Source organism: Crocodylus siamensis, chromosome 6 (genome assembly GCF_052110815.1).
Source record: "Crocodylus siamensis isolate JL-2025a chromosome 6, ASM5211081v1, whole genome shotgun sequence".
Lineage (NCBI taxonomy): Eukaryota > Metazoa > Chordata > Crocodylia > Crocodylidae > Crocodylus > Crocodylus siamensis.
In genome coordinates this window covers 10,049,594-10,071,129 of record NC_143400.1, presented here as the reverse complement: position 1 = coordinate 10,071,129, position 21,536 = coordinate 10,049,594, and the positions used below count along the sequence as shown (strand labels likewise).

The 21,536-nt window shown below is 51.8% G+C and overlaps 1 protein-coding gene across 1 annotated transcript in view; it reads right to left on the bottom strand.

The window, feature by feature from the left end:
* Positions 1–236: 236 nt before the first annotated feature.
* LOC149860946 (NACHT, LRR and PYD domains-containing protein 12-like) overlaps positions 237–21,536 on the bottom strand; it is a 39,327-nt gene continuing 18,027 nt past the window's right edge. The window contains exons 7-11 of the mRNA XM_090053617.1: positions 20,344–20,514; positions 14,264–14,437; positions 11,823–11,996; positions 4,345–4,518; positions 237–2,379 (exon numbers count right to left, since the gene is read on the bottom strand). Of these exons, the coding sequence (XP_089909743.1) occupies positions 2,271–2,379; positions 4,345–4,518; positions 11,823–11,996; positions 14,264–14,437; positions 20,344–20,514 (802 nt within the window). The 3' untranslated portion in view covers positions 237–2,270. The remainder of the gene's footprint in view (positions 2,380–4,344; positions 4,519–11,822; positions 11,997–14,263; positions 14,438–20,343; positions 20,515–21,536) is intronic.

The following is a 21,536-nucleotide window of genomic DNA, read 5'->3' as shown; positions in this document are numbered from 1 at the left end:
CAGGACTGGGTGTCATCCCCATTGCTGGAACCCACCAGTGGCAGATCAAGTCTACCATGCTGTCCCAGGGCTGAGACCCCCAATCAGTGGATTGTGAGTTCTAGCATTTCACCCATGTTTGGGATGAGGTTGGAGCCCCAATGTCTGGTTTGGAAAGGGGTGTACAATGGCTTTTCAGTGTGAGCTAACATGATCAACACTGAACAACTGGCAGTGCCAGAGCATGTGTCCATCTTGGTTTTATTTTAGAGACCAGGATTAGTTTTGATACAGATGTGAAACAAAACACAGATTTATTTAACATCAACAGCAGGGAAAAGGGAATAGGGGAACAACAATGACTCCACAGTGGCTCAAAGTAGGAACTACAAACTGGAAGAAATAAACAGGTTAATATTATTTCTTTCCCAAATCCAGTCAGGATAATGTGAAGCCAAACCAAAACATATATATCCAGTACAGACAGAGAGAGAGTTCAGGTAAACTTTTGTGGTGACTCAAAGAAGGCATAAGGGGCATCTTTGCACGTGCTGTGGGTGGGAGGGGGCTGGGGGCATGCATTAAGTGGAGTGGATATCAGGAGCGGAGCCAGCAAACACTTCAAGGGGCACATCATTACGCATGGGGAAGCTGCCTCATGAGAGGGTACCAAACTACACTTTTATCTGCACTAGCTCTGGGATGGCAAATTGCTTGTATTATCTCCATGGAGAACTTAAACAATAGCAGAGCATGTGCACATACTACTACGTACTACTTAAAAGGCCTGGAGAAACTCCATCCACCAAAGTCCTAATTTTGTTACAACTGCAAATGCATTTAGCAACTCATTTACTGCTTGAACACACAGACTCTCATCTTCTAAGTGAAATTAACAGATCCAAAGTGTCAGGCTTGACATGGCATTCCCAGGTCAGTGGATACAGATCTCTATCCCATCTGAAGTGCAAGAGAAAGGTCAATCCTCCTGCTCAAGCCAAACCTGCCCTCAAATATGAACCCTCTGGGTCTCATCCCAACCCTTTCTCTAAAGTATGTTTATATTTTAACTGATCTGTGATGTAGGTGTGTTGTACCACAAGCGGTCCCTTGTGTTGCTAACTTTGTTGCGTATTCACTATTACAGAACTAGCAGCATTTCTCTGGGTACATGGGGCTCTGATTTGGGGTTGCAGAAATGCCCAGGTGATCAGTTCCCTTTCACAATAGTTGTAACACACTTATCACCACCACCACAGTGCCTGAGCAACTCTCATACTTGTGTCTTTTTCTTTCCTGTTCCCCTGCTGTCATCTTCAGTTTCTAGGTGGAGAATTGCAGTCTACAGAGTCTGGGCAATTAGCCATAGGGGTCACAAAGGAAGTTTGTCATTGGAGCCCTGGGCCCCAGGCACTGGTCTAACTCTTCAGATGAGACCGTCCTGCTTAGGCCTGGCTTGGACCTTTATTTTCCACACCCTCACTGGGTGCTCATGGCCCCTTCTGGCCTCCAACACTGTCTTTCTGAAAATGCCCTGAGGATCCAGAGAAGGAAAGAATTCATCATCTTCTGTCTGTCTGAACTGTCACTTTGTCTGCACACACATGACCACAATGGATCAGAAACTGGGACCATGGAAACTTCCTTGGGAACATCCCTGTAGACTCCCCTTTGCCTTGGGAATGGGGAAAATCTTAAAAAAGGGCACAGACTGCAGCAAGGATCAGACCCCCAAAGTGCAAGGCAGTTTCTGGATGCGGGATCTTTATTGGATTCCAACAAAACGGGCACGAACATACACCAGGGAAAATGCAATGGTGGGGACAGAGATCCCTCTTCTGTGGTTGTGAAGGCAAACATGCCAGAGATATGTAAATCCCAGTGACAGCTATGTGACAGACTGGAAGCTCCCCATGGGCTCAAAAAGGGGTTCGGGGGCTTCTTCTCCATCCACAGAAGCAGAAAGAAACAGGTAACCAGACCCCTCAGGAGACCAAGATCCACATGCTTGAGGCCTGGGCCCCTCAGCCTGGCTGTCACTCCTTCCTGCCCCCACTTGAAGCCAAGTCCCCCACAAGGTCAGATCAAACACGGAGCAAACCCAGCTCTTACTCATGAGTCCCTCTCAACCCACAGGATCTGACCATCTTCACCCAGCTTGTAGGTGGCTGCTGCTGTTACTGGAGTCCCTGGCAGTGATGGGTGCCCATACAAAAAGTGGCAGGTGCTTCCTCCTCCTCTCTCTCCTTCTCCAGGTAGTGATAGGGTAGCCAGTGCAGGAGGATTTATCACTAATCAAAAACAAGCTCTGTCAGTTCCTGTATGACCAGACCAGGCTTTGTTTCTTTCACAGACTCCAGCTCTTTCTTTGTTTCTGAATTTAGTTTGTGAAGGCTCAACCTTTGGGGGGAAATGAGAAAGAAAAAAGCATGAATTTCTCTCTCTGGGTGCCACCGTGTAGAAGCCATGGACCCCGGGACACCACACACCACTGGGGGCTTTGCTGGGACAGGCCTTGTCCTGCAGCAGTTTCTCAGAGCCCGAGCACAGCGCAGGCCCCCCTGTCACAGGCTCTGCACAGAGAACAAAAGTGCGGCCCTTGCTAATAAGATCCCCCACCCCAGTGCCTGCTGAAGCCCACAGCATCTCTGTCATTCCCACCCCTGCCTCCTGCTCCCACCACCCCCAGCTGCTTTGCACTGAAAAGAAAAGGGAGGACAAAGACTGGGTTTTGGTCTAAAGTCTTTTCCTTCTGCCCACCTCACTCTGTTCAGAGCACAGCACATGCAGGTGGGACTGTGTAGTAGGGCTGTGAGAAACATCACCACTCCATTTTGCCTTGAGTTGGAACAGCATTTTGTATCGAATTTCATTTTGAGTCGAAACAACTGTTCCATTCCGTTCTATCAAAACAGAAAGGCTGTTTCAAAGCTGTTTCGAATTTCACTTGGGATGTGGAGTCAGCCCAGCTGGGCTGACTTCCCATCTCCAGCGCTAGATCCCTCAGGGGGTGGGTGGCAGCCCAGTTGGGCTGCTTTACACTACTTTGAGCCAGGGTGGAAGGGAACCCAGCTGGGCTGCTTTCCTGTCACCCATGTTACATTGACGCAATGTAGCGTGGGGGGGATGGGAAAGCAGCCCTGCTGAGCTGCCAAGTTTCCCTCTGCCAGATCTTGCACTGGGGATGGGAAGTCAGCCCAGCTGGACTAACTTCCCATCCCCAGCCTATGGTCAAAACATTTCAACTTTCGAAACGTTTTGACCAGTCCCATTTTGTTTCAAGGCTATTTCGATAGCCTTTGTCTTGTTCTGATTTTGCTGTTTTGACCTCAAAATTGGTTGAAACAGTGTTGGAATGAAATAGCCAGACAAATTTTGCATAGTCCTACTGTGCAGCCCCTACCTGGGTGCTGAGCCCTTACCCACGCAGGCTGTTCTGCTGCTTTCTCTGGGGCTTCTCTGTGTGCAGAGGGGATGGGAGATGCAGTCTCACTAATCATCTCCGCGTGGAAGCAATATCATCTAAACTCTCCTTGCCATGTCCTACAGCACCTCCTCACAGGCTGCAGTAGCACCTTCCCCTACTGCCTGTTTCCCCTACTGAAGCTGTTGTGCTCCTGCAGCCCCTGGATTGCAGCTGGGAAGGTCAGGATCCATCCTAGCTGCAAGCATAGTAGTGGCATCAACCTGATCCTTGTGTCTGTTGTAAAGTCAGGTTGGGAGAAGGAGGTTGGGACAGCTGTTCACAAAAAAATAAGAAAGTAGGAGCCAGGGCTCTAGGTTGGAGCATGGGGTTCCTCTTAAGACAAGGGTCTCAGCAGTGTAACACATCCACTGAGGGAGGCTTCCTTGTTCTCTACCATCCAGGGAAGTTTTAGATTAATGGAATTACCATACTAATTCTAATTGAAGATACCATTGGTTTCCCCATTCCTCATTGGGAAGGAAGCCCCTTGTCTTGGATTCAAGAAGAAGGTGGAGTGGGGCGGGGTGGAGTGAAGGAAGTGGCTGCTGCAGCTCTGACTTTGGTCCCAAGTCCAGGTCAGCACCACTGTCATATCCACAGCAGCTGCCTGCACCTGTCCAAAGGCATGGGTGCATGTGCATGTATGCATGTGTATGTAGAGGCACAGGGTGGGGGGGGGGGTGCATTCATGGTGCCCCCCCATCCCAGATACCGATACCCCCGGTTCCAGGTTTTGCTAAAAATACTATGGTCATCCTACCCAACAGAGACGTAGAGGCATAGATGTCTGTGGTCAGCTTTCCTAATCCACGATCCAAAACATTAGGAACATTTCCCCCTGTTGAACATTTTTTCTAGAGACGCTTGTGAGTGCTCAGAGGAAGTGACATGCTCCTTACCCCAGAGTCTGCAGCTTGCAGCTCTCATGTCTCAGTCCCTCACACAGCAGCCGCACGCCACTGTCCTCCAGATCTTTATTAAAACTCAGGTCCAGCTCTGTCAGGCTGGGGCTGGTGCTGAGAGTGGCAGCAAGATCCTCAGAGCAGGCACCTGTGAGACAGCAACTCTGCAACCTTCAGGGGAGAGAACCAGAGCAGAGTGACCAGGGCATGGATAAGGACATCACAGATGCTCTTCCAGGCAGCCCCACCCACCAGCCTCTCCTCAAGGACATTAACATGAAGGACCAGGCAGAAAGGCTGGCTCCCCACCACCCCTGACAGAGCAGGGAAGGAAAAACTCCACAGTCCCTACATTGGTTGGGTCCTGCATCCTGGGGGGAGCTGGGAGCTGAGCAAAGACAGGACTGGGTCCACTTCTGAAGTGGCTGATGGGGAGCAAACTTGCTCCCACTCAGCATCTGTATGAGCTCTACTCCTTTGGGCCACTGCTAATGATGTAGGCCCCGCTGCAGGACACAGCCCCACAGCTCCCAAGCAATCACCAGATGCTTGGAGGGCAGTAAGTAGAATTAGGAGGTGCTAGGACCCTGGGGATACTTTACTTGCTGCCGCAGAGAGAATGAGCTGGATGCAACAAGAATAAGGATCCTGGGGTTGCCTCCCTGCTCCTGGGGCTGGAGCCTGCTGCTGCTTCCCTGAACTGCCCCCAGCCATAACCAGTCTCTTCAGGGGCTGGATCTATTCTACAGGCCAGAGGTTGTCAAGAAGGGCAGGTTGTGCCTGAAAGCTTGTCCAACACCTTATCCACAAACTTGGGGCAGGAATTGGTCCTATAAAATCCCGACCTCTCATCCAATTCCTGTACAGGGCAACAACACAACAACCGTCCAACACTGGTACATCTCAAAAGAGCTTGCCTCCAACCTGCTCCTGTCACCAGCGTAATTTACTTCGGTCTAAAAGCTAATATTGGTGGTTACATTGGGTACCTTTGATGTGTGTTCTTTACCTATTCTTGGGTAGTTTTGCTCAAACAGGCTATTCCTGGTGATACTACCAGCTAGTGGTGGGGGTCTGTACCTACACCAACTGCCCCATAAAATTGTAGAAAATTAGGGATGGAAAGGACCTCAGGAGGTCATCTTCTCTAACCCCCTGTTCAAAGCAGGACCAGCTCCAACTGGATAATTCCTGCCAGGGCTTTGTCAAGCCAGTTCTTAAAAACCTCCAAGGATGGAGAGTCTACAACCTCTCTAGGTAATCTGTTCCAGTATTTGACTACCCTCCTAGTGAGAAAATGCTTCCTAATATCTAACCTAAACTTCCCTTGCTGCAACCATTGCTCCTTGTTCTATCATCTGCCACCACTAAGAACAGTCCAGCTCCATCCTCTTTCGAGCCCCACTTCAGGGAGTTGAAGGCTGCTATTAAATAGCCCTCAGCCTCCTTTTCTCTATACTAAATGAGCCCAGTTCCCTCAGTCTTTCCTCATAAGTCTTGTTCCTCAGCCCCCGAACCATTTTTGTTGCTGTCCATTGGACTCTCCCCAATTCGTCCACACCATTTCTGTAGTGTGGGCCCAAAGCTGAGCACAGTACTCCAGATGTGGCCTCACCTGTGCTGAATTCAGGGGAAGAATCACTTCCCTTGATCTACTGGCAACACCTACTAATGCTGTTACCCTTCTTCACATCAAAGGAACACTGTTGGCTCCTGTTCAGCTTATTGTTCACTGTAGCCCTCAGGTCCTTTTCTGCAGAGCTGCTGCTTAGCCAGCCAGCCCCCAGCCTGTACCAGTGCATGAGATTGTTCCATCCTAAGGGCAGGAATTTGCACTTGTCCTTACTGAATCTCATCAAATTTTTTTTATCAAGGTCTCTCTGAATCTAGTCAAACCCTCCAGTGTATCTACTACTCCCTCTCCAGCTTGGTGTAATCTGTGAACTTGCTGTGGGTGCAACCCATCCCATTTTCCATGTCACTGATGAAGATAAAGAACAAAACTGGCTCCAAGACCAACCCCTCGGGTGCTTCACTTGACACCAGCTGCCATCTAGACATCAAGCCATTGACTGCTACCCTCTAACCCTGAAGATCAAACCAGTTTTCTATCCACCTTACAGTCCATTCTTCCAACCCATACTTTCTCAGCTTGCTTGTGAGAATATTGTGGAAGACTGTATCAAAAGCCTTGCTAAAATCAACCACATCCACTGGTCTCCCACATCTACAGAGCCTAGCTATCTCATCATAGAAGGTAATCAGGTTGGTGATGCATGACTTGCTCTTTGTGAATCCATGCTCATAGATTTCATAGATTTCATAGACATTAGGGCTGGAAGGGACCTCGGGAGATCATTGAGTCCAGCCCCCTGCCCAAAGGGCAGGAAGTCAGCTGGGGTCATAGGATCCCAGCAAGATAAGCATCCAATTTACTCTTGAAGGTCTTCAATGTAGGTGCTTGAACCACCTCAGCTGGCAGACTGTTCCAGACCTTGGGGGCTCGGACAGTAAAGAAATTCTTCCTTATGTCCAGCCTGAAACAGTCTTGCAGGAATTTGTGACCGTTCGACCTCGTCATCCCTTAGGGCGCTCTGGTGAACAAACGATCCGAACAAATGCTGACCGATCCTAATCACTTTCTCATCCTCCAAGTGCTTAAAAATGGATTCCTTGAGGACTTGCTGCATGATTTTTCCAGGGACTGAGGTGAGGCTGACTGGTCTGTAGTCCCCTAGATCTTCCTCCTTCTTTTTCTTAAAAAATGGGCACTACATTTGTTTGTTTGCAATTGTCTGGGACCTCTCCCAATTGCATTATTTTTTCAAAGATGATGGGCAGTGACTGCAATTACATTGGCCACTCCCTTGGCACCCTCAGGTGCACTGCACCTCACTCCATGGTCTTGTATATGTCCTGCTTTCCTAAATAGATCCTAACCTGTTCTTTTGACACTGTTGGTTGCTCACCTGTTCCCCAAACTCTGCCGCCAGGTGCAGTATCTGAGAGCTGTCCTTGCTTGTGAAGGCTGAGATTAAAAATGCAATGAGTTCTTCAGCCTCTTCTACTTCATCTGTCACTAGGATACCTACTTCATTTAGCAAAGGAACCAGACTTTACCTGATATTCCTCTTATTGGTGATATACTTGTAGAAACCCTTCCTGATACACTTCAACATCATCACACCTTACACTGGTATAAAAAAACTTAGCAGTTCCACAGGTGTTAATGTGTAATGATAGGTGACACTTGGAGGGGTATAGGGGGTCACATGCCGCCCCTGAGATTGGCCACTGCCAAAGTCATCATCAGCTTCTGCGGGCGGTCACCACCCCACCTCTTGATGCGGACACAGCTGCTGGCAGCTGTGGTCAGTCCCCACTCACCACCACCCCCCTCACTGCTGACATAGCCATGGTTGTCTGTGGCGGTCCCCGCTCAGCCCACCCTTGCCACCAATGTCATTGCAGCCACCCCCACTCACTGCCACCCTGCCCCCCCTGCCAAGACCACCACCACCATCTGCAGGCAGTTGTTGTGCTCTCCCAGCCTCCAAGGGTACATATCATTCATGGGTGCTATGCATAACATTTTGGTCTTGTGCCCTGCTTTCTCTTACTTCCCAGCTTCCACCAGCCCTGCAAGTTCCCTGGGTCCTGGTCCCTGAAACCATTTTCATACAATGTCTTGGTCTCAGACCCTGGATTCTTTCTTCACCCCTGGTTTTGCTCCCAACTCTGCTCTTGGGTTCTTCCCTGATTAAGAGACCAGCTTTATCCAATGTACCAGACCACAGGCACCATGGTTGTCACAGTGCATGACCTTGGAGTTATTTGGTAATACCTGGCTGTTAAGACAAATTGAGGGAGGGACTGGTTAGCCTACCATGGGGAGGGCTTTGAGTTCCAGAATGCTGATGAGCAGATGAGCTTATTCTAGACACCACCCATCATAGATTTCATAGACATTTGGGCTAGAAGGGACTGTGGAAGATCATCGAGTCCAGCCCCGTGCCTGAGAAGCAGGAAGTCAGCTGAGGTCATAGGATCCCAGCAAGATAAGCATCCAATTTGCTCTTGAATGTGTTCAATGTAGGTGTTTGAACCACGTCCGATGGCAGGCTGTTCCAAACCTTGGGGTCTCGGACAGTAAAGAAGTTCTTCCTTGTGTCCAGCCTGAAATGGTCTTGCAGTAGTTTATAACCATTCAACCTTGTCATCCCTTGGGGCGCTCTGGTGAACAGATGTTCCCTCAGATCCTGGTGGTCACCCCGATAAACTTATAGGTGGCCATCAGATCACCCCTGAGCCTGCACTTTTCCAGGCTAAAGAGCCCCATAGCTCTCAGCCTGTCATCGTAAGGTCTGTTTTCCTGACCTCTGATCATGCATGTGGCTCTCCTCTGGACTCTCTCAAGCTTCTCCACATCCTTTTTGAATTGTGGAGCCCAAAACTGGATGCAGTACTCCAGCTGTGGCCTTACCAAGGCCAAGTACAATGGGAGAATGACATCCTGGGATTTGCTTGAGAAGCATCTGTTGATGCAAGCCAGCATTTTGCTCACTTTATTAGCTACAGCATCACATTGAAGGCTTATGTTCATCTTGTGGTCAATTGTGACTCCCAAGTCCCTTTTGTCTGTAGTGCTAACCAGCGTGGCACTGCCGAGCCTATAAGCATGCTGCAGGTTTTTCTTCCCAAGCTGGAGAACCTTGCATTCTTTGGTGTTAAATACCATCAGATTCTTGTCCGCCCATTTCCTGAGCCTGTCATGGTCAGCCTGGATCACCCTCCTGTCCTCAGGTGTGGATGCTTTACCCCAGAGTTTGGTATCATCAGCGAACTTGGCCAGTCCACTTCTGACTCCATTGTCCACATCATTGATGAAGATATTGAACAATATATGCCCAAGGACACTCTTGGGGGATCCCACTGGACACAGGGCACCATGGCAATTGACTTCCATCAACCACCACCGTCTGGGTCTGACCACGGAGCCATTTCCCCAGCCAGTGGATCGTGGTGGATTCGATGCCGCAGTTTGCCAGTTTTGCCAAGAGGTGATCATGGGATACCAGATCAAAGGCTTTTTTGAAGTCAAGATATATGACATCAATCTCTTCTCCCTTGCCCAGGTGATAGGTCACCTGGTCGTAAAAGGAAATAAGATTGGTCAAGCAAGACCTACCCGCAACAAACCCATGCAAGCTATCCCTCAGGATGTTGGCAATGGCCAGTCCATTAATAATGGCCTCTTCGATAATCTTTTCTAAGACCTTCCCTGGGCTAGAGGTCAGGCTGATGGGCCTGTAGTTTGACAGATCTACTTTCCTCCCTTTCTTAAAGATAGGCACCACATTGACCTTCTTCCAATCTTCAGGCACTTCATCAGAGCACCAAGAGTTCTTGAAAATCTGTGCCAGGAGCTGGGCTATGATGCTAGTCAGCTCCTTGAGTACATGGCTTTGCAGGCCACCAGGCCACAGCCTGCAAGACTTCACCAGTGCTCCATGAAAGGACCATCATAAGCTTGTTCATGCTGTGAATGGCACACCATCATAGAGTGGAGACACTGGTCACCGGCCTTGGTATTTTCCATACTTTTGAGTTTCTGGATGTCACATGTGGCTGGGAAGGACTTTTTTCCCCCCGTCTTCCTGTTGCTAGGCATGTCAGGGTTGTGAGGTCTTTACCTGCCTCAAAAGTATTGTGTGTTGGCTGTTGCAAAGGTTGTGGGTATTGACTGGGGTGTGCCAGTGCTTCTGATAGGAATAAAAACCAGAGGTATCAAGCTCTAAAGTGTGGGTCCTCCACTCTGGGTCAGACCAATCACTGCATTTGGGATGAAGAAGGGAATTTTTAACCAATGGCCAGACTGTCACAAACTGGTGATGGCTCCCCCAGCTCCCTGCAGCTCCATCAGCAGGGGCCTCCAGAGGCAGGATCATCCCTATCAAAACCATCCCATACAACCATAATCTAAACTCTACATAAAACTACCCTCAGCATTGACACAACATAGACCTAACACCCTAGCCTACTCCAGGTAAGGCAGAAGAACCATGGCAGCAATGTCCTGCTTCTATAAAACATTGACACCGTACACTTAGGAGGTCCAAGGAGGACGGCCACACCCCCGACTACAGAGGAAGGCAAGAACCCCTGTCCATGCCAATCTGACTATGTGGTAAAATTCCTTCCTGACCCAGAATGTGCTGATCAGCCTGACCTTGAGTGGAAGGCAAGACCCTCTAGCTGGGAACTTCTGGCTTTCCTCCTAGGGGTAGAATCAGCACAGCCCAGGTGAAGTCCCCAGCCTTAGCTGTACCCAACACCCAAAGCCACTGGAGTGGCTTAAAAACACCCTGACACATATAACAGAAAAAGGTGGAGGGGGTGGGGGAGCAAACAGCAAAGTTCAGAAGCATGGGAAATACCCATGGTAGGAAACGGTCATAACATCCCTGATCAGTAGCTGTCTACCCTCTTCCTGAACACCTCCAGTGATGGGAAGTCCACAGCTGCCCTAGACATCTACTCCACTACCTCACTGTTCTCCAAGTGAAGAAGTATTTTTGAATCTCCAGTCTAATTTTACTTTGCTGCAAATTCAAGCCATTGGTCTGTGTCCTCCTCTCTGCAGCAAGACAGAAAAGGTGCTTTGCCTCTTCATGGCAGCCCTTCAAGTAGCTGCAGTCTGCTATCATGGCCCCTTTTCAGCACCGTTTCAGCAATCTGAACTGAAAAGCAGGGAGAAGTGACTTGCCTCCTGGCCAAAGGCAGGCCAAGGTCTCCATACTGGCAGCCCAGGTCTCTGTGACCCAGGACTGTGGTTTTCAACCTATTTCATCCCTAAAACCCCTGCGTTAGGCTCCCATAGAGTTGAACAGGCCACTTCACCCCCACCTGTCTCCCCAAATGCACATCCCCCAAACATTTAAGCAGACTCACAACCTATCTGGAACTGTTCCACTGGCCGGGCAGGCTACACACACATGAGCTGACTGCGCACAGCACCTCCACAACACCAATAGCAGCAGAGCCGTGCTCATGCAGTGTCCCTGGGATAATGAGCGCTGCCTCTCAGGGGTGCTGATAAGCAGTCTTGCAGAGTTTCAGTGAGGCAATCCTACTGCCTCCCATTGAGGAATCAAATCCCAGCCAGGCAGTGCGGGGTGCCAGGACTGTTGTGGCGGGTTGCTGAAGTCCTCTGCCCTGTGCCTCCCGCTGTGTCCACCTGAGCCACTGCCACAGCCCACTGTACACCAGGAAGCGCTCTCCCTGCTGATCTCCTCCTGGGAAGTCCATTTGCCCCCAGCAGATGGACCTAGAGCTGCAGGGGTAGGTGTTGTGTGTGGGTCTAGCTGTGGCTTTACTCAACAACTCCACTGTCTCCAGTATGGGAACCAGGCATGCTTCTCCCCCAAACCTGACTCAACACACAGAGGCTCTGGTGGAAGCTGTGTGATCCTTACCACAATGTCTGCAACTTGCAGCCCGGATGTCTCAGTCCCTGGCACAGCAGCTGCACGCCACCATCCTTCAAACCATGATTACCACTCAGGTCCAGCTGTGTCAGGCTGGGGCTGGTGCTGAGAGCAGCAGCGAGATCCCCACAGCAGGCGGCTGTGAGACGGCAACGCCAAAACCTGCAGGCGGGAAGCACAGAGGAGACGGAACAGGGCATGAATTTGGCCTGGCACAGCTGCTCTGCCAGGCAGCCCTGCTCACCAGCCCGCTGCCTGGCAAATCAGCATGGACAATGGGACAGAAGTCCCTCCTGCTTCCTTGCCCCAGGATCCACTCCTTGGCCAAAAAAGAAACCAGTGCATCTTGTTCTGTCTGTGCTGCAACTATGGCCAAACAGCAATGAGAAAAGCCCAGCCCCAACACACTACTCTCAAACAATTAGGAATGAGGAGTGGAGAAAGCACTTCCTATCTAAGACCCCTGGGACTGTTTGGGGGAAAAAGCTTCAGATGGGCCACTGACATAGGACAGGGCTTCTCTCAGCAAAACATCACCCAAGTGCCCCTTTTAAAGAGGAAGAAACATAAAGAAAGGGCACAATTTTGTCCTGATGTGGTCCTCACTCCAGCACCCACAGTCCTCATACTGGAGGGGCAGCAAAGTGGAGGAGAGAAAAGAGGGAAAAGTCTGAGCCCATGAACTAACTGGATACTTTTCATACTGCCCCTTCTTAACTAGCAGACAAACATGCGCAGACACTGCTAGCAAACACCCACCTGTGAGCAGACAGGTAGGAAAGCAGAAGGACACGGAGGGGCTCTGCCCCACTGTCCCAGGCAGGAGGAAGGGGTTGAGGGATGGGAGGGTCCATCCTGCCCTTCGTGGTCAGTGGGGGAAGGGCACGGCCACACACAATCCTAGTAGCTGTTGCTGGACAGAGAGACCCAGACTCACTCTCTTGGGACATGTGCACAGCAGGAGTGGGGCCAGGTGGGCCACAGTGCACAAAGCTTGAGGGTCTGCCATGAACATGCACAATTATCGGCATAAACCAGAAGCCACTCACAGTGCTACTAAACCTCTTCCCTAGTCCAACGCAACCTGCCAGTGCAGCAGGGGAGAGAACGAGGGCCATTCAGGGCCAGCACCGCCTCTCTAGGGCACAGGTGGCACCTGGAGCGCAACTTGCCACGTCTACCTGAAACTAAGATGAGCCTGAATTTAAGATGACTGAACCCTCCGCCTACCAGCTGCCCCATAATTAGATGATGTACATAAAAATTGAAAAATGTTATAAATGTGTATGTCTAGAATCTGATTAGTGGAAGGTTGCCTTCAATTTGTCTCCCTCACTCCTATGATGAAGAGAGCAATGGCAGAGGCCAACGGACCAGATCCCAACCCCTGGCTCCCCTGCCCTCATGCGTCTCCCTGCCTGCCATGTACCCTGCTCCTACCTGCCAATCTGTGCCTGTGCCTGCCCCAATTCGCTGTCCCACAACCTCCTGCTTCATAGTGTCCCACCGACAGCCTGTCCCCCCTGGCAGCTTGCCCTCCCCACTCCCCCGTCAAGCCTGCTCAATGAACCCCTGCAGCCTGCTCCCTGCATGCCCCTGACTCCCTGTCCTTCCCCCTACCCCTTACCTTCTGCTACAGCTCTGCTCCTCTGGGGCAGTCAGCAGCAGCACGGACCCAGCTGGGCCCCACCCCAGGAAGAAATGGGAATACTTCCCCACCAAGCTAGGGCTGGAGGGGCCCGATATAGAGCAGAAGGTAATGGGGACCAGGGACCAGGTGCCAGCTAGAAGGTTCCCTTCCCCACTCCACGGTCTCTCCAATGCTCTCCTGTGCTATGTGACCCCTCCACACCCAAATGAGCCACCCTTCCCCAGTCTGGACTGAGCTTCCCCCTGCCATGGACTGGTATTCCAGACATCCATGAAGTTTCCACCCTTTCACTCCCCCATGCTTAGAGGGCGGGGGGAGGAGGTCTTGGATTAGAGTAAATATGCTCAACACAAGATAAAATGAGCCGGCTGTACCACTGCACAGATGTCTGCAGTTTTCACTTGCGGCATTTCAGTCCCTCATGCAGCAGCATCAGTCTGGATTCATCCTTCAGTCCCAGGTTTGTCACTGGAGCTAAGCCCTGTGCTTTGGATGCACTGAGCTGCCCCTTCCCCTCCTCTGCATGAGGCAGGGGCGTTGGGCTCTCTCACAGGTGTCCGGGGTGGGCCTGGCTTTACTGAGCAATGTGTCATCCCAGTGCAGGAGCTGGGTGCAGGTTGCAAGCAATTGATGCGGGGGCTGGAGAGGCACAGAGCTCAGAGCCCCTCTCTGCTTCACAGAGCAGATGTCATGCACCAGCCCATTCCTGACTCCTGCCCCTCCAACACATTACACAGAGGCCCTGGGGGGTACCCAAGGGAAGCCACATGCTCCTTACCGCAGTGTCTGTAACTTGCAGCTGGGATGTCTCAGTCCCTTGCACAGCAGCTGCACACCAGCATCCCCCAGACCATCATTAGCACAGAGGTCCAGCTGTGTCAGGCTGGGGCTGGTGCTGAGAGCTGCATCAAGATCCCCACAGCAGGCGGCTGTCAGACGGCAACGCCACAACCTGCGTGAGAGAAGCACAGAGAAGAGAGATGAAGGCGTGAATGGGGCATCGCACATCACACGTGCACCAATATTGGGGGTTTTAGATAAGTTTGCGTCGTTGCAAACTCAACTACATTCTGACGTACTTCAGTTTGCAAGCAGCTATTACCGAGCTCATCCCCTGGCCGTGGGAGAGGCGGGCAAGCACCGCGGAAAAAAAGAATTGGGCCCGTTGCCACTTCTGCCTTTAGTAGGCATCTGCTGGAGGCAGAAGTGGTGAGGGGCCTGATCCTTTTTTTTTTCCAGCAGAGCCTGCCCACGGCCAGGGGGTGAGATACCAGTGGGCTGCGTGGCCTCTGAGGTCTGGGGGGCCCCAGTCTTTCCCTCCATGGTGGTGGCACCCCCGGGGCCAGATTGGGGGCAGTATCTGGTCCAATACAACTCCTCCCAGGGGGACGCTGCTGCCAAGGAGGGGAGGACTAGGGCAGGGCCTTCCGCAGCTCAGCAGCCACTCAGCCCATCGGCAGCTCATCCTCCAGCCATGGGCAGGCTCCACCAAAAATAAATAAATGAATAAAAGGATCGGGTGCCTTGCTGTAATGTGACGGAAAAATAAACCCCCTACACTGAAATGGTTGGTTTCAATTAAAAAACCCTGCCATTTCAATTTAGGGGGCATAGAAAACTAAACTCCCGTCATGTGCACAAGTGCCAGCCCCAATGTCTGTGCTTGAGATTGGCCAGGAGCAGAGGATGGGGTAATGAGGAATGAGGGGCAGGGTAAGCACTTCCTTTCTCAGCCTCACCCTTGGACCAAGCACAAGGCAGCACTAGCAGGAGACTGCCCCGTCAATCCTGCCTGCTTAGTTCTACCGCAGGCAGGTGGCTTCATCTCTGCCCAGTCCTGGAACGGGTGCGTCCCAGCCAGACCCCATCCGGGTGCAGGAGGCTGTCGGAGGAGCCTCTTCCCCAGGCATCAGGCAGGATCCAGGCAGGATCTGCTCCTCCATGCCTCAGCAGGAGCTCTGCTGCTCCCCATACACCCAGACCCTCTCCTGGTTCTGCTCCCCACCACCCACCCACTCCAGCTGTGAGCATCAGGACAAGCCCAGGCAGCACCAGACCTGTTGTACTGAGATGAGGGATCAGGGGGACAGACAAAGGGAAAAGAGCTGCAAGCCATGGGATACATGTGGGGTTTGAGAGAGATTGATAACCACTTATTTAGGAAAGATGGTGTGGACAGAAGAGGAAATGAACACTGAATGTCATGAAGCAAAAGACATTAAATGGACTGAAATGATAAGGGAAGTCTCAATTCTCAATGTGAAGGCTACTGCCAGTACGAATTAAGATCAGGACAATGAATGTTAGTATGTGGGGAACAGAAGAGAGGCTAAAATTGAGTAGGCCCTTTAACTATGAGACTTACGACTCCCAATATTTGGAAAGAAAAGGTAGAAAAGTTCAGTTAATCCTCTTGTTTTGTCATACAGAAGAAGTGGGAGGCTTTATTCATATCACAGAAAACTATGAAATAATTAATATTGCAATGAAGGATAAATAGCGCTGTCAAAATTACAACTGATTTTAAATCAGCAGGTCTTGATTACATTTGTCCAAGAGGTTTTCCCAGGACGTGGCCAAGAATTTGGTGCACCTGTGACATTAAATAAATATTGAAAGATGTTACAGGTGGAATCTGAGAGCACACCGTTGTTCTACAATACAGAAGAGTAAATGGGATGTCTACAGTGATCTCTGGTATGGGCATTACAAACGGACCAGGGCAAAACTGGAACAGTCTGGTCTCCCCCTTCCTTGAAGGTGGCAACATGTTGTAGAAACAGAGGGATGAGGACAGTCGCTCTGGTGGTCTCCAGGGCTCTGTTCCTGCACTCATGGCCAGAGGATGAACCTGGGGCTCCTGCATGTTTCAGAGTCGCCTACACATTAATCTGAATGGACGTGAGTTGTATTGAAAAATAAACCAAGGGATGACTGGGCTCCGTTGTGACCTTGGGGCTCTCTGAGCCAGTCCTCTTTCAGATATGTTCACCAAGCTGCATCATGGCTGAGCGCTCTCTCTTTCCTCCTTTCTCCCCTGCCCTCTAAAGTCCTGAAAATGAGAATAAGAGCTGCAAATCGTCTTACTGCACACCTTTCTCACAGCTAGGCATGCAGGGGCCAGTGTGCCCTCAGCAGGGGTGAGCCTGACCTTGCTGCTGCCCCTCCCTCCTGACCCACACCCCCCAGCCCCTCTGGCTACATTGGTGCCCCTCGCTCCTGACCAGCAGCCCCCTTCCCCCCAGCCTGGCAGAGGGGGCCCACAGCTGGGCCCCACCCCACCACCAAGCCCAGCCCAGAATGGGCTCACAGTATGGTTTTCTGCAGGGACATGGTGGGGATGGACACCAGCATGAGGTGCATGCAGCACACCTCAGGTGGAAGCGCAGACAGTGGCGGGGGCACGCCATGTGGCTCCACACTGCCAGCTGGGGCTGCAGCTGGGGCTGTGGCACAGCAGGGAGGACCAGCACTGTGCTCCACAGCAGCAGCATGTAGCTGGGTCTGGATCTGGCCAAGCTCAGACCACGGTGTGGGCAGCAGGGAGAGGGCAAGGGGTTCCAGGTGGTCTCCGTCCCACCCAGCCCAAACCAAAGCAGCTGCAGCTGTGGTGGCTGCTGCTTGCGTGGGCAGTGGTGGAGTGAACCCAGCCCCAGTGCAGGCTGCAGGCATCCCTGCACTGGGGTTGGGGCTTCTGTGCTGCATCAGGTGGCCTAGCCCTTTCACCTCCCCCCCAGGGAAACACAAATTAGTGTTTCTGCCCCTAATTCTTAAAATAGATTGAATGCTGCTTCTTGACTGGTGGATTAGTACAATGTCATCGTTAGATGCAACTACGATCACAATTCAGATGTATTTTTAGAAACTATATTTCTCTCTAATGTGTAAGCACTTCCTGACCTGTGGAAGAAAGCAACACACCACTGCCAGCGCAGGCTGGCTTGTTAGCTTGGCTTCCTCATGTGCTTTGCCTTCATAGCACTGCAAAGCAGCCACGGTCTACAGCGTTCCCCAGCATTTGAGAATGCGATAGATGTCTACACCACAGCCACGGCAGGATGCAACTGAGCTCTTCCCAATCACACCTCACCCCCTGCTCCTGCCGCGTCTTCCAGACACTGAGGCATGCTAGCGAGGTGGGAACAGGGCCATTTCTCTGTTGTCTGCAGTGTGATTAAAAACAGCTGCTTGGGAATGCCTCTGTAGCAGCTTGCTAGGTGTGGTGCCCAGCTCGGAGTGTGTCAGCAGGGGCAGGTAGGCAGGTCATGCTCAGTAATGATCAGGGTCTGGGTTTTCTGTTTCACTGCAGAAAAACACAGGAAAATGTGGATTTTGTCCTTTAAAAGTAAAAATCATGGATTTTCCCCTCTAAAGGAGCAAAACACGGAAACCATGTGTTTTCCTTTGCAGGACAAAATCCACACAGAAAAATGTCTGCTTCTCAGACAGCACGGCACCCACCCCCTCCTGGCACCAGTGTGACTGACGTTGGCAGAGAAGCTGGTGTCGGTGGTGACACCACATACCTGTGGTGTGTGCCCTTCTCCTATCCCGGGGTAGCCATGTGCCCAAAGCAAACAGGCTATTCCTGGTGCTCCTGACACCCAGTGCTGGGCTCTGGGCTGGTGACAGCTGCCTCAGGAGACCTGGGCTGCTCTCCGCACCATCACACCTTACACTGGTGTGCAAGACTTGCGTCAGTGCCACATGTGTTCATGTGCAGTGAGTGATGTCTCAGCCTTGTCCCATTCCTCTGCCATGGCCTGCAGTATCTTCCTTCCCCGCTGCCCCCAGTGCTGCGGGCTCCCTAGCTCCTGGCCTATGGAACTGTCTTAGCCCAATTTCTTGATCCAACCCCTGGCTTCATTATTCACTGCTGGTTCTGCTCCTGAATCTGTTCTTTGGGTCTCCCCTTATTAAGACACCAGCTGCATTCAATGTACCAGACCACAGGCACCCTGGCTGTGACCACACATTACTCCAGAGTGCTCTGCTAGCACCTGGGCAGGCATTACTGCAATGGGGGTAGGACAGGCTAGACTGTGAGGAGTGCTCTGATCTCCAAACACCGCTGCCCAGGTAAGCCTCTTGCAGAGACCACACACCTGTCCAGGCTCTGAAATAACACACCATCCTCAAGTGGAGACATTGGTTGCCAGAGCTTTGGCTGGCAAAGGAGAGGACCACAGAAGTGTGTCTTTCCCAGAAGTTGGTGCTAGGAAGGTGGGGCCAGCAGCTGCATGTTCATGTGCTCTTTCCTATATTAGATATACCATTTTTATTCACTCATGTGTGGAGCACATGTGAAGGGTGGCAGGAGGCATGGGAATTCATGGCATCCAATATATGAGACATGGTTTTACTGATGTCTTGGGATAAACGTTCAAGAGGCTGACAAGATCCATGACTGTCACTCCCTGTGGGACAGATGTCCTCCCTGACTGTGAACCAACTTTGCCATCTCAATGAGGCTGCCAAAAAGACCTGAACAGCTGCTGAAAACCTTCAGGACTGTGGGAAGGCTTAGGGAAGGAGTTAGTGTTGGCACCTGAGTTTCTGTAGCAGGAACTCGATGTGTTTGATGAGTGATGGCTGTTCGCACAGGCAGAAATAGGTTCCTTACAGGGGAAGAGTCACAAACATCCCTGAGGGTCTGAAAGCACAGGTCCGGGCTACAGGCCAGGCCGTTCCATGCTCAAACATGCCAGGCAGCTCTGCTTATAGCAGGGATATTTAGCCTGACCACTGCACACATCTGATGGGGCTAAACTGCTCCAAGTCTGGGAGGGCACACAGACAGGGCAGCACGGTGTGCTGGAGTGGGCTGCTGCCTGGCACTGCCAGAGATGCCAGCGTTACAGGTTCTTCTTTCTCCCCCTGGTTATAAAGATGGTACCACAAGACGGTGAGGACAAAAGACCTTAGTGCTGAGGTGCTACGTACTGAGAGAACCAACTCTGAAGATCAGGTGGAGCTTCAAAAGGCTGGGAGCAGATGTTGTAAGGAAGAACAGCGTGTCATTTGGGAAGAGGGACAATGATGAAGGGAGTGCTCAGCTTTTGTGCTCAGACACCTATTAGTAATTCATGAGGTGATACTGCACTTTTCCTGCAAAGATCACGTGGTACAAGACAAAAGAGGACATCATCCTTGCCCCTATATTACACATGAGGATAAAGAAGAAGGGGGTGAGTGACTGGTCTCCGGGCCACATCTCCTGACCAAGTCTCTGTGCTCCAGACCGGTGGCTTTCACCCTATTTCATCCCTACACTGCCTGCTTCAGGTTTCCACAAAACTGAAGAGGACGCTTGCCCTGTACATAGCCCCCACCTCTCTCCCCATATCCACGTTCCCCAAACCTCTGAGCAGGCCCGCAGCCTACCAGACATTGCTTGGCTGGGCAGGCAGGCTGCAGAGACACCCGCACTGGCTCTGCACACGGCTGCGTCCAAACACTGGCACAAGGGGTGCTGACAAGCAGGCCTGTTGCACTGCAGGGAGGCAATCCTGCTGCTTCCCCACGAAGAATCACATTTCAGCAGGGCAGCGTGACATGGCAGGAGTGCTCTGGCAGGTTGCCGCATTCCCCTGCCTCATGTCTCCTGTTGTAGCCCACCTGAGCCACCGCCACAGCCCACCGGTAGGGCCTGTGTGCCAGACTTCACTCTCCTTCCTCCCCTGTGCCTGGGAAGTCCATTCAGTAGCAGCAGAGATGGGTCTAGGGCTGCAGAGGCAGGTGTTGGGTGTGGCCCTGGCTTTGGCACCACTTTAATGATCCTACTGCTCCTGAGATGGACACAGGTCACCATCCCCTCCAAAACAATCATATCCCTGGTGCAAGCTGTGAGCTCCTTACCGCAGTATTTGTAACCTGCAGCTGGGATGCGTCAGCCCCTCGCACAGCAGCCGCACGCTGCCAGCCCCCAGATCATTCTCACTCAGGTCCAGCTCCGTCAGGCTGGGGCTGGTGCCGACAGCAGCAGCGAGATCCCTGCAGCAGGCGGCTGGGAGATAGCACCACTGCAACCTGCAGGAGAAGCATAGGGAAAAGCGATCAGGGATTGAACAGGACCCACCACCCCTAAAAAGTTCAGGTGTTTTCATCCCTCTGCATCCCAGACCGGTGCAGCCCAATCAGAGCTTCCCATCGGGCAGGGGGTTGCAGGAGGAGCCCCCTCCCCAGCACCGGGCAGGCTCCATGCAGGATCTGGGGGATCTGCTCCTCTGTGCCGCAGCACCAGCTCTGCTGCTCCCTGCAGACCCCAGCCTTCTCCTGGCTCTGCCTCCCACAGCCCGTCTGGTCCCTGCTCTGAGCACCAGCCCCGGGGAGGAGGCAGGTGCCAGGGCCAGCACAGACAGAAAATGACCCACTTTTCAATGGAGACCAATGAGGAAAGGCAGAGAGTGACAGACAGAAAATTGGTGCAAGGCGCAGGGGCCTTCGGTGTTGTGGGGAAAAAAGATCCTGAGAGGACCTTGCCCACGTGAGCCTGTTGGCAGAGCCTGTACCAGAGCCCTGCAGCTGCTGTAAAGGGAGACTTTACTACTGGTTCCTCAGAGACCGTCTGGGAGCATGGCTGCTGCCTCCTGCCTGCTAACACGGGACCAGGCGCAGGGCACATGCAGTCTGCACGGTCACAGGGGACAGCGTAGTGTCCCTTCGTTCCAAGCTACGAGCCCTCGCCCCAGACAGAGCTTCCATCGGTTCCTTGAACAGCAATATCCACCTTCAACATGGAGGATCTTCAGGCCCTACAGATGCACTTGCTCCTCTGAAACTAAAAGAGGAGTCTATCTCAATGGGAAAAGCTCAGATACCACAGCTTATACAGATCAGGAAGGGCATAATAGACAATGCCAGGTATAATATCCACCTACTATTAACAATAGCAGGTGGCTGTGACACAGCAATGGTACAACCTGCAGGAGTGAGAAATGCAGTGGAGACTGATGAGGGCATTCAGTGGCCACTCACAGCTGCCAAGCCCAGCACAGACACCCCACACTCACCTTCCACTAAGACAAAGCATCACAAGGACAGAGAAGGGG